Source organism: Rhineura floridana, chromosome 19 (genome assembly GCF_030035675.1).
Source record: "Rhineura floridana isolate rRhiFlo1 chromosome 19, rRhiFlo1.hap2, whole genome shotgun sequence".
NCBI lineage: Eukaryota > Metazoa > Chordata > Lepidosauria > Squamata > Rhineuridae > Rhineura > Rhineura floridana.
Genome location: NC_084498.1, coordinates 18,102,199 through 18,115,645, shown reverse-complemented (window position 1 = coordinate 18,115,645; position 13,447 = coordinate 18,102,199). Strand labels below are relative to the sequence as shown.

Genomic DNA, 13,447 nt, shown 5'->3' with positions numbered 1-13,447 from the left:
CATAAACATCCTTCTAAAGCGTGCCTTCCAAGTAGAAAAGGAAAAGAGCACAAGGGGTCAAGGAATCTCAGTGCTTGGTTGTTGTTGTTGTTTTAATCTTGTTTTGATCTCACTTTCTCTCACCTTGTTGTTTCTGCCCTATATAAGGAGAATTTAAAAAGGGAAAAGCTTTGACTGCTTTCAAAAGGGAAGGCGTACATCTCACTTGGTGTTATAGCTGCTATGTATAGAATAGATTATAAATACCTAAGTAAAGAACAAGTTTTGCTTGTTAGACTTCATGTACCAGATGCCAATTTATGCGCCGACAGCTTAAATTCCCAATGCATTACATTTAGTTTTAATGAGATTGTATCCAGCCTGCTCTTTGTTTGCATCAGCCTGTTGAGGTATCTCCCGTGCGCTCTGACAAAAATGAAACGCTGGGAGATGGTTGCTCATCTACTGTGTAAAAGCTTCATGCTATTATGATACATATATTCAATTCTGCTGCAAGTTTTTTTTTTGAAAAAAAAATCTGAAATGGGAAAAAGAGGTGGGGGAGAGGACCCTACGTAAGAGAAAGACGACATCTCTGCTACGCTTTTGGAAGCTGGCATATAATTAACATCTCGACTACAGATGTAGTTCGTTTTTCTCCCTCGCCACCATCACCACACATAATAAGTGAATAGCTTGAGTGAAATACTGGCTGATATGATCTCATCCTGACGTCCAGCCCAAGCGAGCAAGAGCAGTTTGAGGAATTGCCGTTCTGTGCTGGCAGCGAAAGGCTGAGGGATGTTGAGAGTGAGCCATCTAATGGCAACTCTGCAGTTTTTCCCTTGCCAGTTCTTAAAAGAAAAAGGGAAAGGAAGGAAAAAAGACTTATCCTTAGAACTGATGCCTTGTCCAGTTTCCTTTCCATTGCACTTGAGTTTGACACGCTACTAGCAGCATCTGCTAGCTCACTTGAAAAGCTCCATGTTGAGAAAGGGAACTAAAGGCCATAAATGTGTTTGGTTTCTTTTCTGTTAAAAAAAACGATGCCTTGCTTAGAGCCAGTTCATGTCTTAGCTACGAGGGCGTGGGTGCTCCCATCTTGTCCCTGGTAATAGCTGAAAGAAGCAGATCACGCAAACCCTGAGGTACAGGTGGACACATCTTCACAATTTCAGTTTCTCATTTTCCCAACCTTAAATTCAGTTGGTCCCATGGTGCATATCCACCTACTAGCACAAGTAGCCATATGTCCCCCCTTTTTTTTAAAAAAAAGGAAAGGTGGGAATGCCAAGTCTACCTTTTGGGAAGAAATTGACTGGATTCATTATTCTTTGTAATCTGGTTTTTCATATTGACTAGACCAGCTGTTCTTGTGATCTGGTTCAGTCAAAGAAATTGATTATAAGTTTAATTATCAGATCTTGGATGAATTCCTTCCTAAGTTAAAGAGGGCAATGAAACAGGTAATATATCAGATCTATTTCAGTTTGGGGACAGAAGCAACATTTACATAAATAGCCATTTTGTTTAATGAACACAGTTTAGGAAGCTACACCCAGCGGAGGCTGGTCCATTAGGAGAAATGAGACACTGCCTCACCCACCTCTGCCTGTCAGGGGGTTGCTTGGGCTCTGACATTGGCTCTGAGTCCACCTGCTGTTGGTTTTCCTGCCTTCCGCCCAGAGCTTGGAAAAGTTACTTTTTTTGAACTACAACTCCCATCAGCCCCAGCCAGCATGGCCACTGGATTGGGCTGATGGGAGTTGTAGTTCAAAAAAAGTAACTTTTCCAAGCTCTGCTTCTGCCCTACCAGCCCCAGTGGGCGGGAACATTGGTCTATCTCACTTAGGGTCGCTTGCACCAGCCTTCCTCAGCCTGGCTCCCTTAGATGTTTTGGGCTACAACTCCCATCAGCCCCAGGCAGCGCAACTGTGCTGGCTGGGACTGATGGGAGTTGTAGTCCAAAATGCATGGAAGATACCAGGTGGGGAAGAGTGATCTACACTGCCAGACTGGGATAAAGTCTCTACTTAAAAAGCTTGTTGAAAGAGGAAGGCCTTCAGCAGGCACTGAAAAGATAACAGAGATGGCACCTGTCTAATATTTAAGGGGAGGGAATTCCACAGGGTAGGTGCCACCACACTAAAGGTCCATTTCCTATGTTGTGCAGAACAGACCTCTTGATAAGATGGTATCTGCAGGAGGCCCTCACCTGCAGAGCGCAGTGATCGACTGGTTATATAAGGGATAAGAGGGTCTTTCAGGCATCCTGGTCCCAAGCTGCATAGGTCTTTGTATACCAAAACCAGAACCTTGAACTTAGCCCAGTCGCTAATGGACAGCCAGTGCAATTCTTTCAGCAGCAGGGTGACATGTTGGCAATACCCTGCCCCAGTGAGTAGTTGCACTGCCGCATTTTGCACCAGCTGCAGCCTCTGGACCAACCTCAAGGGCAGCCCCACATAGAGCGCATTACAGTAATCTAACCTGGAGGTTACCAGTGCATAGACAACAGTGGTCAGGCTATACCAGTCCAGAAACAGCCACAGCTGTCTTACCAGCCGAAGCTAGTAAAAGGCACTCCTAGCCGCTGACATCACCTGGGCCCCTAGCAACAAAAATGGATCCAGGAGCACCCCCAAACTACAAACCTGCTCTTTCAGAGGGAGTACGACCCCATCCAAAGCAGGCAACTGACCCATTATCTGAACTCGGGAACCACCAACCCACAGCGCCAACCCACCAGGCGTTGCCCACGACTTTCGGCTGCTGCATGAGACTCCTCTCCCCCATAACACACAGCAGCGATGAGACAATGTAACGTCATGTGTTTTGACCACCCCTGGTCCAGATTGGTGGAGAGGTGCAGCAAGCAGGGTAAACTCACCCTGTGGCAATACTGTTTTCGGCTACCAGCCTGTGTGTTGTGTAGCGTTTTCCTCTCCAATCCCAGCCAGAGTAGCCAGTGGGCAGGGAGTTGTCGTCTAGCAAAATCTGGAGGGCTGCGGGTTCCCTATCCACCCTTCCACGTTCGAGCTTGATAAATATCAGAGAACTCTTTCTTAGCATGGATTTTTTGTTATGATAGAAGACTTGATAACACTGTTTACATTGATATCCAAGTATTCCATAATTAATATAGCACAGTGGGGAGGAGAGCCTGGCTGGGGGTCCAGAGTCTGTGAGTTCAAATCCCCGCCCGTGTCTCCTGGGTGTCAAGGGCCAGCTAAAGATCACCCCACAGTGAGTGGCTCATGGGTTATGTGCCCTGCTACCTGTGCAGCTGCAGGCAAGCTGCAGAGTCCCAAGGAGCCCAGGTGCCCCCCAGCTGGCAGTTGCAGACAAGGAAAGGGCTGGCTTGTACAGCTGTGGCAAGCTGAGCAGGTCCTAGCCAGCGGGGGAAGACTAGCCTCTGAGGGAGGCAATGGTAAACTCCCTCTGAATACCCCTTCCATGAAAACCCTATTCATAGGGTCGCCATAAGTCCGGATCAACTTGAAGGCAGTCCATATCTCTCCTTCCTTGGCTTATTTGTATACTGCTTTTTGGCCAAGGCCCCCAAAGTGGTGAACAGAATAACACAGAAGAAAATGCAATAAAATTACAGTAGAAACAAATTCTACAGTACAGCAAATCAGTAAACCAGCAAAAAACCAAAGCACGCTGTGAATCACACTTTATACATTCGTGAGTTGCATTTGTGCTCTTACCACAAACGCGCCTGCCATCCACAAACCAGAGCCCATGCAACAAGCTTCCCTCTGGAAGCAGCTGTGGCAAAGTTCTTACAGTTGCTCTACAGGGCAAGGCTGCCTTTGCTCAGCCTTCTGGCTCCTCAACAGGCTGCAGTCCTCCAGGTGCAGGAACAAGGGCTGGGAAGACTAAAGTTGGTATTCCCCTCCCCAGCCAATAATAGTCCTATTAGTGCTGCCTGCCCTTGTTTGTATCCACCGTTAGTCATACTCAGGGAAGACCCATTTGAAATGAAGTTGCTAACTTGGGTCATTTCATTTCGGTGGATCTACTCCGAGCAGAATCTAGTTGGACACAACCCAAGTGAGTTAACCCTTCAGTCATCAGGGACTGACGCGCTGTGTATCTTCCGCTACTAGATTGCACATGTGCAAATTGTGGTTTTTGTGCAGTGTGTTCATGTGGTTAAAGGCTTGGTTTTGCCTTAAACACTTAGGTACATGTTGAACTGTGTTGTACACTGGGGGCTTACTTTCATTCCATGCTTTGATTCATATTTTCAGAATCTAAGAATTCTTTTAGCGTAATTGGCTTTGGGTACGGGCTGCACTTTCCCTGAAGAATAAAAGCAGCAATGATGTCGACAGAAAATCGCTAAGATTAAGTGGCAGGAGGAGGGCACGATTTTGCAGTGGCACAATGTGAACGTGCTTTTGAAATGTGCCATGGCTTCTCGCTGACACAAAACGTATACAGAAGGGCTGCAAAAAAAAAAAAAAAAATGGCAGGGTGTTGACTCATCAATGCAGACATGGCAGGGATCAGCGCAAGTGCTGCCTGCTCTGGTTCGGGCACCCAGCTGAGCTCGCCAGGGGCTCATTGTTCAGAATTAAATCAAACGTGGGAGGAAATGCTCAAACGCTCATTAATTGCATTTCTTTTCTTAAGAGGTACGTGTGAGTTTGGATCCAGGAGAGCACAAGCAGAGTTTGTAACCACATAGCAGGATTTCCTCTGTTCTGTAGCCTCTTATGCCTCTCAAAAAGATGCTCCTGGGGGACAGAGGAGCCCCCCGGATGGGGTGGGGCTGGATCTGGTGACAAGAATCAGCAGGGGCTCTCTGGATCCTGCCCTTAGCTAACAAGTTTTTTAAAAAAAAGCATCAAGGGGTTGTAGAAAGTGTAGCACTAAGTTACAGTCTCTTAGGGGTTTACTTGTTCCACTAGTGAAATGTTTTGTACCAGCAAAACATTGTTGCCAATGGTGGCCGCTTCCTATTGGGATTGGTGGGGTGGACGTCCGAGAGGCCAATGGTAGGCAGAGCCAAACACAATGATAGTTGGAGCCAGAGCCCAATGACAGGTAGAGCCAACTAATTCTAGAGTGGTTCCCATCTTTCTCCGCTGAGTTCTACAAGGGCAAAACTGAGAACTGAAGAGAAGGAGGAAGCGTACACTACGCTCAACATCGAAGGCTGCCTAAGGGTGCCTAAGCCGAGGAAAGCTGGTAGAAAGTATTATTAAAGCTAGATTAACTAAGCACATAGAAGAACAAGCCTTGCTGAAGCAGAGCCAGCATGGCTTCTGCAAGGGAAAGTCCTGTCTCAGTAACCTATTAGAGTTCTTTGAGAGTGTCAACAAGCGACTTCCCAGGAGGATCCCTCCGCCTGTGCAGCTCTGAGACGGGCTCCCGTCTTGGATGAAACTTTTTCAGTTTTAAATCCAGTCAGAAGGGTCTTTTTTGACTGGGGATAATTTCTTCCGGATAAGGAAAAAACGTGAGATTTCCCACACAGCTTTGTTGTGATTGGTGGAGACTGGAATTCGTCAGAATTGTCTGTGAAAGATGGTCTTCCAGCAGCTCGGATGGAGCGAGGATTTCTAGCTAAGCTCAGCTGAATAAGTGACCCGTTTTTTTTTTCTTTAAAGAAACACGGACTAACAGGCAAGCATTCTCCTGTCTGCGCTTTATTACTTTCTTATCTATACAGCTAAAGAGATTTGTCAAAGGAACAGCAATTAAGAAAACCTGGGTGAGCCAAAACTTTCCTTCTCTTTTACTCACGGAACTAAGGGGGAAGAAAATAAGCAAAAAGCTGACATGAAAAATAGCATTATAAAGATTACAACGGATGAGGGGTTTCTGATTGGAAGAGAAAGGAAAAAACTTTTTGATTTATAAGACTTTTGTGTAACACATGTCTGGGACTATTTTTTCTGATCTACTTTTTTTTGACGAATCTGCTCATTCCTTCTGCTACTAGTTATTTGGACGCTGTGAACTAAAGCTGTTTTTGCACTTCTGGGCATATAAGAGATAAGGGCTGTCTGGAGTGTGACGTCAGTTGGTTTGAAAGATTAACTCCTTTGTAACTGGATAAAGAAATAAACTGCTCTTTGCTTGGGACATTGAAAATTGAAGGAGTTTTGTTCCTTTGGCTTTAAGAATGACAATTAAGAAGATCATGGATGTACAAGAAGGGACTTTATCTTTAGACATGTTTCAGAAAATAATGAATGGGATTAAGTCAATAAAACAAGAACTGAGAAATAATAGTCAAGCGTTGAGAATTGAATTTGATGAAATGAGACAGGAGCTGAAAGAAATTCAGGATTCTATGAGAAAGGAGAATAAAGATAGATCTGGAAAACCAAAAAAGGATGAAAGAGAAATTAAAGGCAAGGTTCAAACTATGGAGATTGGATTAAATATGGACATGGGAAAAGATTTGGATTTCCTGGCTGTGATGGATCCTGGAGATAAATATTACGGTTTGGAACTCAGTGCTGTCCCTGAAGGAATTGAAGAGATTGGAGATAAAGATATTATCGGTTCAAAAAAATTCCTGGACTGGAAGGATTTGATGGAACTTGAAATGGAGAAAGTTAACAGATTTAATCCCTGTTTTGTGTCAATGGAAAAATCTTCAAGAGATGTGCTAGCGTATCATGTAAAAAAGAGGAACAGAGATGCGGCTTTGCAACAATACTTCAGTGATACGTTCGGAATTGATGGCAAGAAAATATCTGTGATAAAGGAAATTCCTATCAGACTCTTATTATATGACTATGACAGCAAGGTTATTGGGTGCGTAAAGATGGAAGATGGAACCAATATGGATAATGGAAGAAGAGCGATTTGAAATTACTGGACTTAGTAGACTTGATGAGTTGGATTAATTGACATGTTTATCTAGAAAAAAAAATTGATGGACATATATCTCAAGGATTGGAAACTTCTCTTTGACTTTTTGTGGAAGAATAAAATGATATGATGTTAATGAGATTTGAAACCAATTAAGATAACCGCTGGAGGAAGGTGATTTTATAATCTATTAAGAGACAGGCTTGTTATATATTATAGATTTATAGCTGAACTATGACAAATCGGAAGTCAATATTTTTATATTTTTTTTTCTTTTCTTGTTGTGTTAGTTATTGATTTGTGTTTTTTCTTTTTGTATTGTTTTGGTTTTGAAAATTTGAATAAAAATTAATTGAAAAAAAAGAGAGTGTCACCAAGCATATAGATAGAGGTGATCCAGTGGACATAGTGTACTTAGACTTTCAAAAAGCGTTTGACAAGGTACCTCACCAAAGACTTCTGAGGAAGCTTAGCAGTCATAGAATAAGAGGAGAGGTCCTCTTGTGGATAAGGAATTGGTTAAGAAGCAGAAAGTAGAGAGTAGGAATAAATGGACAGTTCTCCCAATGGAGGGCTGTAGAAAGTGGAGTCTCTCAAGGATCGGTATTGGGACCTGTACTTTTCAACTTGTTCATTAATGACCTAGAATTAGGAGTGAGCAGTGAAGTGGCCAAGTTTGCTGACGACACTAAATTGTTCAGGGTTGTTAAAACAAAAAGGGATTGCGAAGAGCTCCAAAAAGACCTCTCCAAACTGAGTGAATGGGCGGAAAAATGGCAAATGCAATTCAATATAAACAAGTGTAAAATTATGCATATTGGAGCAAAAAAATCTTAATTTCACATATACGCTCATGGGGTCTAAACTGGCGGTAACCGACCAGGAGAGAGACCTCGGGGTTGTAGTGGACAGCATGATGAAAATGTCGACCCAGTGTGTGGCAGCTGTGAAAAAGGCAAATTCTATGCTAGCGATAATTAGGAAAGGTATTGAAAATAAAACAGCCGATATCATAATGCCGTTGTATAAATCTATGGTGCGGCCGCATTTGGAATACTGTGTACAGTTCTGGTCACCTCATCTCAAAAAGGATATTATAGAGTTGGAAAAGGTTCAGAAGAGGGCAACCAGAATGATCAAGGGGATGGAGTGACTCCCTTATGAGGAAAGGTTGCAGCATTTGGGGCTTTTTAGTTTAGAGAAAAGACAGGTCAGAGGAGACATGATAGAAGTGTATAAAATTATGCATGGCATTGAGAAAGTGGATAGAGAAAAGTTCTTCTCCCTCTCTCATAATACTAGAACTCGTGGACATTCAAAGAAGCTGAATGTTGGAAGATTCAGGACAAACAAAAGGAAGTACTTCTTTACTCAGCGCATAGTTAAACTATGGAATTTGCTCCCACAAGACGCAGTAATGGCCACCAGCTTGGATGGCTTTAAAAGAAGATTAGACAAATTCATGGAGGACAGGGCTATCAATGGCTACTAGCCGTGATGGCTGTGCTCTGCCACCCTAGTCAGAGGCAGCATGCTTCTGAAAACCAGTTGCTGGAAGCCTCAGGAGGGGAGAGTGTTCTTGCACTCGGGTCCTGCTTGCGGGCTTCCCCCAGGCACCTGGTTGGCCACTGTGAGAACAGGATGCTGGACTAGAAGGGCCACTGGCCTGATCCAGCAGGCTCTTCTTACGTTCTTATGTTCTGGCAACAAGGGAGAGGGCCTTCTCAGTGGTGGCCCCCAAATTATGGAATGATCCTGGCGCCAACACTGTTATCTTTTCGGCACCAGGTCAAGACTTCCCTCTTCTTCCAGGCATTTTAGCATGTGTTTTTAAATTGTTTTAAAATTTTAAATTGTGTTTTAAATTGTGTTTTTAAAGATGTGTTTCAAATTTGTATATTTGTTTTTAATGTTTTTAGTTACTGTAAACTGCCAGAGAGCTTCGGCTATGAGGCGATAGATAGATAGATAGATAGATAGATAGATAGATAGATAGATAGATAGATAGATAGATAGATAGATAGATAGATAGATAGATAGATAGATAGATAGATAGATAGATAGATAGATAGATAGATAGAAAGCTAGTGCTATCTGCTGGGCTGGTTGTAAGTAAGAAGGCAGGCAGGTGGGGGCTGGCTGGGGGCGGACTGAGGTTGGTGGGGCAGGGCCCCATGTGCCCTAATGGACCAGCCTCCATTGGTTGTTGCACAAGCCAATTGCATAAGCAGATTCCCTGCGCATCTGTTGAGTTGGATTCCTCTGCTGCGCAACATTAAAACTCACCCATCTGTTAGCACAACAACCCATGCACTAGCGAACAGAGAACATTTGTTGCAGCCCAGTTTTGTTTCTTCTTTACTTTTGTAGTTCATATTATCCTTGTAAAAATCCTTTTTTACTGTGTCATTTGTGTGTGTGTGTGTGTTTGGGGTTTTTTCCCCCTTAAAGCAGCCTTTTAAATAGTGACTTTATCTCAAATATTTCATCTGATTTTTATTTATTTCTTTTTAATGAAAAAAAGATAAGTATTTGGCTGATTTCTGAAATGAGCGTGAGGGGGGAAATGTCTTGCTGTGCGGAGGGTTGCATGAAATTAGAATTTAATCAAAGATATGAGTTACCATTTTGCAAGGAGAATTCTTCCCCCCCCCCTTATTTTTATCTTTTAGCACCACCAAGGGCGATGTAATTTGCTATTACGGAAACAAAGGCGGCCCAGAACCTGTCTTCTTAAATCCCGGTGGGTTATATCAGAAAACTGTTGATGTTTTGGTTTATTGAAAAGCAATGGGATGTGTTTGTGTGCGTGCACATTTGCGTGTGCGTACACTGACATGAGCTTTTTGTCTTGAAAAGGGAAATCCCATGAAGCAGAGGAACTGTATCTTTTGTAAGAGGAATTTCATTCCATGGTGTGTCGGTTTGGGGTGCATTGGCTACATGTGGTGAAAAGTGTTTTATAAATAAATAAATGATAAATAATTAGTGCGTGAAAACATGGAAAGTTGTCGCTCAAGGGCATGTTCTAATAATTACTTTTGCCTACAGCATCTTGCAGGGAAAGTGGGAGAGTCAGGCAATGCTGAGGCATGCAACTAATATAGCATGTCATTTTAAAGGATCCTATTTCAACACAGTTTGGAACTATAGACTTTTAGACCTGGAAAGGGACCTTGGACATCCATCTAGTCCAACATGGGTGGAAGAGCCTCCAGCCTGCAGGCCAGTCTTGGCCCACCAAAGAGTCCAGTTTGGCCTGCGAGGCAATTTTCCCTTAACTATGCTCACCTGTCATTCAGCTGATGTCACTGGGACAGGGTTCAGTCTTGCTGCGTGCTGTTTCACCACCGTGATCCCTGAAGGGAATGCGCTAGTGAACCAGACCCCTTCAAAGAGCATGATTTGAACCCTCCACTCATCAGCTGATGAGCAGAGAGTACAATTTTGCTTTGCCAGCATGCTTCCTGTGGGGAACACACTGGTGAAACAGATCCCTCCCACCTATCAGTCATTATGAGATTAGATCATTGATAGGTGGGTGACCCCACCCACCTGTCAAAGTTGGCCTGCAGGGTGCAGTGGGGGGAGGTAAAGATCTGGTCTGCTGGGCCAGAAAGGTTTCCCATCATTGATCTTAGTCCAGCCCCCTGCACAATTGTGAATCTACACCGCAGGATGCAGTTACAGCGTCCTTGATAGATGACTGTTCAGATTCTGCTTAAGTATATCCAGAGAAGGCGAGCCCATTATTTTCCAAGGCAGATTGCCCCACTGTCAAGCATGTCTTTGGGGGGGGGGGGACTTTCTCCTCCCGTCCAGCCAGAATCTGCTTCCCTGCAGAGCAACAGAAAATATGTCTGCTTCCGTCTCCCACATGGCAAACGTTTTAAGTTTGTTCTGTATGTTTGCAGTAGGATGTTCATGTCCCACAATCACTCATCTTGTAGTGCACAGGTGCCAGGAACAAGGAAGGTTGGTGCAAAGTTCAGCCCCATGAGGAATCTCTAGTTTTGCTTTCAAAAGGGATGCATTCTAGCCCTTGAACTGCAAAACCTGGGTGTGAGGGTCTATGGTCCATGCCTGGCAAAATCTCCAAAGCCAAAAGGGGGACCGTAGCTGCATCCACACTAGACATTTAAAGCACATGACTTCCCCCAAAGATTCCTGGGAACTGTTGTTTTTATAAAGGGTGCTGTGTTGAGGGTTAAGCAACAGTTCCCAGGATTCTTTGGGAGAAGCCATGTGCCTTAAATGTGCTTTAAATGTATGGAGTGTACGCAGCCTATCTGGGATTTGTTGTCATGGCACAATTGGTAGCCTGCATGGTCCTTTGCTGCTCTTTGTGACTAGCATAATCTATGCATGATAAGCAGGACTGCAACTTTTATACTGCAATCCTAAAACAGGTCTACTCAGGAATAAGTCCCACTGAGTTGAGTTGGGCTTACTCCCAGCTAAGTGTGTATAGGATTGCAGCCTTAGTCAGTCAGACTAATTGATTTTAAAAGGATCTTGATCCACTGAAAAAATACATTCTCTCCACCACCCTAGTTAATTAGATACAATTTTTAATAATACATGTATATTTTTAAAACAAATACTTCCAAATACTGCAACAGCAAGTGCATTCCCTTTCAAGAAAGCCTGGGATTGTGCCAGTTGCAACAGGTGCATACGTTATGTAAAACACATGGTTTTTTCTTTAGAATGATCTATTATTGTCACATGCGGATTCATACATATCCAGTCACAATTTTAAGAGGCATTCCCTCCTTCTGTTTGAGACAGAATGAAGAAGGCCTCTTCTGAGATGATGCCTGTGGTGACTGGTGCACACATCTAATTTTTATTTATCTATTTAGAGTGATAGATTATTCTTACGTGCAGATTTATTACATAAATCAATCATCTAAAGCTCATATAATAAACTGAGTCATTTTTATCATTGGGTGACAGCCCTAAAAATTAATCAGGTACATGCAAGTCAAGAAGATGTGCATGTAATTTATACAAGCTGCAGAATTTGGCTTAGCTTGGCACTATTTTTTTTCCTATTTAGCAAAAGACGGTATGAAGTCCTGGGCGTGCTAAGCATAGTTGAAGACCAAAGCGGCAGGAATCCAGGCTCTTGCCAGATTATTGCTGCTTGGTGGTGTTTAACTGTCATCTCCAGAGCATTAGAGAATTTGTAGGCATATAATGTAGAGGCGTTGGCCACTTTTGCATGCAGTGCTAACCCAAATAAGCCAGCATATGCATGAGTGATATGCGAGGGCACAGAGTTAATTTGCAGCCACTTTGCTCCTCCCTTTGCTTGAGCAGCTGAGCAAGTCAGGATCCAGTGCTTAACTATAGTTTCCCATTGTATATGAACCCAGAAACTATAGTTAATGGCTTCAAAACAACACAGGATGTGAAGCCAACTTCAAAGCATGGCTTCCTATCCTGGCTTGTTTCGAAGCCATTAACCAGTTTCTTGGCTCACACATAAAATATACGGTCTAAATTTTCAGATGGAAGTAACAGAGTGTTGACTAGAAAAGATGTACGGAGGCCGACCATGGCTCAATAGCAGAATAGCGGAGGGTCCCAAGTTCAGTCCTTTGCTCCTCCAGTTTAGAAGGACCTCAGGTAGAGTTGCATCAGTCTGAGACATGAAGAGGGCCCCTACCAGTTTGAGAAGAAGGCCCAGTGATCTGTCTCAGTGCAAAGCAGCTAGCAAGATGATCCGAGCCTTGCTTCTCCTTTCTTTTTCATGAATCCCTTTCAGAGTCCAGAACGGAATTGTGTCAGGAACTGTTGACCACTGCCACCAGCTACAGCTCCTCGGAGGAGAACCCTCCAGACCGACCCAGACCGTTGGCTCCTCCTGAGCAGGAAGAACACTGCTTCCTGTTTCAGTGGTGCTTTGCTCAAGCAACAAAAGTCTGCCTGAGCTCTAGTGCATCTTTCTGGTATTCCTCTTTGGTCCTGACTCTTCTTTATTCTCCAGTCCTGGCTACCAGTTGTGGCTGGTGCCCATCGGGACTGGTAGCCAACAGTGGGTGGAGCCCAAGCCAAAGAGAGGCGGAGCCAATTCATTCTAGTTTTGTCCCCATCTCTGTTGAGCTCTACAAAATCAACGCCGACACCCAGAAGAAGGAAGCAAACAGGCAGCGCCATCCCCTTGATTGGCTGTAAATCGGCCAGCCGGCAGGTGGGGACTGGCTCAGGGCAGACTGTGATTGGTGGGCCAGTTTCCCATATCTTCTGCCTTGCCCATTGATCCTGATTGCTGACTTGTCTCACAGTTTGTGGCTCCTGGATGTCACCTCAGAGTGCTGCCTACAGCCCGGCCCTGTCAGATTATCCCATTAATTTAAAAGGGTGCTCTTGAGAATTCTTGACGTAACTGACTTTGTCTTTGCATGCCTTACTGCCCCGTGAAGGGATCAGTGGTCGCTTAGTCACACCGTGCCACAAAGCTGTAAAGCAATAATGTGGGTACCCAGAAGCTCTGCCACTGACATCCGTGATCGTTCTGCATCAACAAAGAGTTTATTCTCTGCAAAATGTGGTCTCCGCAGGGAGAGTAGCTGATGTTGGAGAGATGCAGGAGAGATCATTATATTACCACAGCCAGCGC

The 13,447-nt window shown here is 44.0% G+C and overlaps 1 protein-coding gene across 7 annotated transcripts in view; it reads left to right on the top strand.

Annotated features, from left to right (window-relative positions):
• Positions 1-13,447, top strand: part of TANGO2 (transport and golgi organization 2 homolog) — a 120,727-nt gene that overhangs the window by 90,611 nt on the left and 16,669 nt on the right. For all 7 annotated transcript variants that reach the window (XM_061602334.1, XM_061602337.1, XM_061602339.1 and 4 more), the window contains one exon: positions 9,492-9,562. In XM_061602334.1, the coding sequence (XP_061458318.1) occupies positions 9,492-9,562 (71 nt within the window). The remainder of the gene's footprint in view (positions 1-9,491; positions 9,563-13,447) is intronic.